The sequence below is a fragment of the Hippichthys cyanospilos genome, chromosome 3 (assembly GCF_059441005.1).
Source record: "Hippichthys cyanospilos isolate Australia breed blue-spotted pipefish chromosome 3, RoL_Hcya_1.0, whole genome shotgun sequence".
NCBI lineage: Eukaryota > Metazoa > Chordata > Actinopteri > Syngnathiformes > Syngnathidae > Hippichthys > Hippichthys cyanospilos.
Genome location: NC_142371.1, coordinates 20,725,454 through 20,729,260, shown reverse-complemented (window position 1 = coordinate 20,729,260; position 3,807 = coordinate 20,725,454). Strand labels below are relative to the sequence as shown.

At 42.0% G+C, this 3,807-nt stretch overlaps 2 protein-coding genes across 2 annotated transcripts; one reads left to right on the top strand and one right to left on the bottom strand.

Moving 5' to 3' along the window:
- The first annotated feature begins 612 nt into the window (after nucleotides 1–612).
- On the top strand, nucleotides 613–2,056 carry mycbp (MYC binding protein). The gene is made up of 5 exons (XM_088409383.1): nucleotides 613–839; nucleotides 1,123–1,195; nucleotides 1,265–1,313; nucleotides 1,391–1,520; nucleotides 1,588–2,056. Exons 1-5 carry the CDS (start codon nucleotides 825–827, stop codon nucleotides 1,630–1,632), a joined length of 312 nt encoding a protein of 103 aa, XP_088265509.1. The 5' UTR covers nucleotides 613–824; the 3' UTR covers nucleotides 1,633–2,056.
- A 485-nt stretch (nucleotides 2,057–2,541) lies between these two features.
- On the bottom strand, nucleotides 2,542–3,415 carry gja9a (gap junction protein alpha 9a). The gene has a single exon (XM_088409636.1). It carries the CDS (start codon nucleotides 3,400–3,402, stop codon nucleotides 2,542–2,544), a length of 861 nt encoding a protein of 286 aa, XP_088265762.1. The 5' UTR covers nucleotides 3,403–3,415.
- Between the last annotated feature and the right edge of the window lie 392 nt (nucleotides 3,416–3,807).

Here is a 3,807-nt window from a genome sequence, read left to right as displayed (position 1 = left end):
ACCGACGGAGCAGCCCAATAAAAAGCATTCTTAAAAAGTGTCATTTTGATTTACTTTGATTAATTTATATTATTTTATCAGTGTAACATCAGAAAGACTGTTTTAATTAAGCAAAAGACACGGTGCACCAGTAGGCAATGTGGAGGGATACCAACAGAGGGCGACAACACAGTTGATACGTTCACGGACTCACAAAATATCTGATTGACCACCACAGAAAAAGTAGTCATACGGTATTAAAATATAGACTGTAAAGACTGTAAAGTTACAAACATTTCAAAGTAGATATAGTATTTTTATTACCAACACAAGTATCCGTATACCTTACAAAAAAAAACATGCTCAAATAAAACGAGGATGATTAACACACGTAAGAAGACAGGATATGACGACATTGTGTCGGCGTTTTTTTTTTTATACAAATAATCCTAAAGATTTACAACAACTCACGTCACTGGTATTTATGCGTGTTAATAAAGATGATTAATGTGACAATATGGTATCGTTTCAAAGTGAGACTTGACTCTTAATATTAGTGACGTCATTAATACGACACTACAAAACAATTGAAAACAGGTTGGATTATGTTTAGACTTTTATTGACACTAATAACATATAGAAACGGTTCCAACGAAACCAGAAGAAATAGTTTCGGAAGACGAATAATTAAAATATATATTATATTATATCTATTTCCGGTCTGAGTCGGAGGTTGTCATCGCTGACTCCAGACCAGCGATAAACGGCGGAGAGTTTCGTTTCCAGGACAAACTAAACAACAGACACCATATCTGTGTGTATAAAGTTCGACAGTCTGTGCAAACATGTCGCATTATAAGGTAAGTTGCGTTTATTTTCCCAAAACACTCGACGGGAAGTTATTACTTTTACGCAAGCTAAAATCGGCCGTTCTAATGTTACAATTAGGAGCCAGTCGAGCACCTGCACTTAATGCAAAACAAACTAATAAATAATTACGTTTGTTTGATGCAAAATGATCGTGAAATTAGAACGAGCACTAAAATTCATAAATAGCGACGCCCGTGTTTAGTTTTCGTCTTTGATTTATTTATTGTCAAACACCCATTTATACAATATTTACTAATTTAACACTTCCAACAGGCCCCGGACCACAAGAGAGAGCAATTCCGGCGATACTTGGAGAAAGCTGGAGTTGTTGACAGCCTGACCAGTGGTATAATAATTATTTTAAAGCCTATGAGTAATCTCGTACACTTCTAAAACGCGTGTGCGTGTCTTTCAGTTTTAGTAGCACTGTATGAACAACCGGAGAAGCCGACCAACGCTCTGGAGTATCCTCACTGCTAAGATAATCTCTTTATTAAAAAGTTGAAGAGCAATGCTTTTAACTTTAACTCAAACCGTTCAGATTTGTCAAGCAGCACCTTGGCACGCCAGGACTTACGGACGCTGACACGGAAGCCCTGCAGCAGGAAGTGGTGGAACTGAGGCAGAAGTGTGCTCGTCTGGAGGAGGAGAATCAAGAACTCAAAGCCAAAGTGAGTAGCGCAATTTTTTTTTTTTTTTTTGAGCATGCAAAAGACGTGTGACAATCCCTTTTTCCAGCTGCAGGAACAAGAGCCGCCTGAAGATGTCGCTGTTGCAGAATAGACATCGGCCCGACTCCAGGGGAGTTCAAAGTTTTGCTGTTTCGTTTGGTCGGTACGGGTTTATTTATACACTTCAAAAGTGCCTTTATCCATCAAAAGTCATCTGAAATTCATTTATTACAGATGATGCGTCAGACAAGAGAAATTGAGTTTTAGCTTTATTTTGTCGCGCACGGCACTACTAGTTAATATTCTAATTGCTCAAAAAAAGTTGATATGCTCAGGTGCGGGTTGTAACTTGCCATGATCATTTCAATCTAATAACTTTAAATTAATTGTAATTATTCAGAACACTGCCAATGAAACATCAAAATGAAAATGGCGTTTGTTGTTAGACTATTAACAGAAACATGTTTGAGGTTAAAATTTGTCACATTCTGTATCTGAATTAAAACTTATTTTGCACATGGTAACAACTAGTTGTTTACTTTGTTCCAAATTATGAATTTGCTACACCTAAGAAACTTGACATTCAAAGTTGACAAGAAAGAAAAATGCGTGGAATTGTCTGCTTAACTTCTTCGGTGCCAAGTTTTATCGGAAAAGGAAACCTCTAGAGGGCAAGTATAGTAAGCGTTTTCACTCATCTTTCAAGGCCAAAAAATATTGTGTACTATAGCTATGTAAATATGGCTGGTATGAAAGATTGATTTCCATTCCTTACTTCGAATTGCATGTAATAAGTGTGGAAACGCTGCCATCCAGTGGTCATAGTTGGCACTACAGTACTCAGTTGGCTTATTTAGGTCAGCCTTCGTCAAGGGAGTCAGCTACCCTGCATACAAAAAAGTATTTTTTTATTAGTATTCGTATTACTATTTTAAAAGACGAGTTTTCTCGTCCGTGGCACCGAAAGTTAATTAATGCGCCACAAACGCGTAGGACGTTGAGAATAAGTTTATATGTTTTACTAAGACTGCGCTATCTCCACACTTCCTTGCTGCCTTTCCGTGACAACTACAGTTGAGACTGTAGCGGCTTTTGGAAGCGCGACGGAAGCTTCTTTGCTCGCACCTCCGTGGAAATCTTCATCTTCCGCGAAGACCTGGAGCACTCCCCTCCTCCCGACCTTGTAGGCCAGGTTTAGGATCTCCGTGACGTTGAGGATGAGGGACAGGGCGGCCATGAACTGCATGAATACCATGAAGACGCTCTTCTCCGTTGGTTTGGATACGTAGCAGTCGACCGTTTCGGGGCAGGGGTAACACTGACATTTGAAAAGCGGGTAGGTCCAGATGCCGTACAGGAGGTACTGCCCGGCCATGAAGCCCACTTCCATGGCGGAGCGTGTGAGCACGTGAGCCACGTAGGTGCGCAGCAGCGCCCCCCTGAGGGGGGCTTTGTGACACCTCCCGCGCTCCAGCCGCTTCAGCTCCAGCTCGATTCGCTGCTTGGAGTCATCCGAGTCCGCTTCTTCCAGCTGTCTCCTGAGCGAGACCTTCCTGAGACGCCGCGCTTTCCGCAGAGCCCGAAGCCTGTAGAGGGCGTGGCCGGCGTAGACCAGCGAGGGGGACGCCACGGAGACCACCTGGAGGACCCAGAAGCGTACGGGGGACACCGGGAAGGCCAGGTCGTAGCAGGCGTTGCGGCAGCCGGGCTGCTGCGTGTTGCACGCAAAGTGGTCCTGCTCGTCCGTCCACACGTCCTCGGCGGCCACGCCTAGCACCAGCACGCGGAACACCAGCAGCAACGTGAGCCACGTTTTGCCCACCATTGTGGAGTGAGCGTGCACCTCCTCCAAGATGCCGCCGAGAACGTTCCAGTCGTCCATCTTTCCATTGTGGCTAAAAAAAACAGTCATAAAACTGCTCTTACTATCCGGACTCTTAAAAAAAAAAAAAAGAGCACGGCGCAATGTAAATTTATACAGTACTTGTCATTTTGGGGAAAAAATAAAAGATAAATGATTACCTTTCTTTGATCAATGGAAATAAAATAAATATTTTAACGAGATACAAGGTAACTATAGCGATGAGTAGTTAGCTGTTAAGAAACTAGATAGCTATTAATCTGTTAGCGATCTAAATTGATAGCTAGTTTAGCTTGCATGTATTTGACAGTTAATGCGGATAGAATTCATTCAGTTTTATTCAGTGAGCTTACATTATAGTAAAAATAGTAAGCTAGCAACCACTTACAGTATGCTAAGCTCATTAGGGAGTAGGCTATTTAGCTA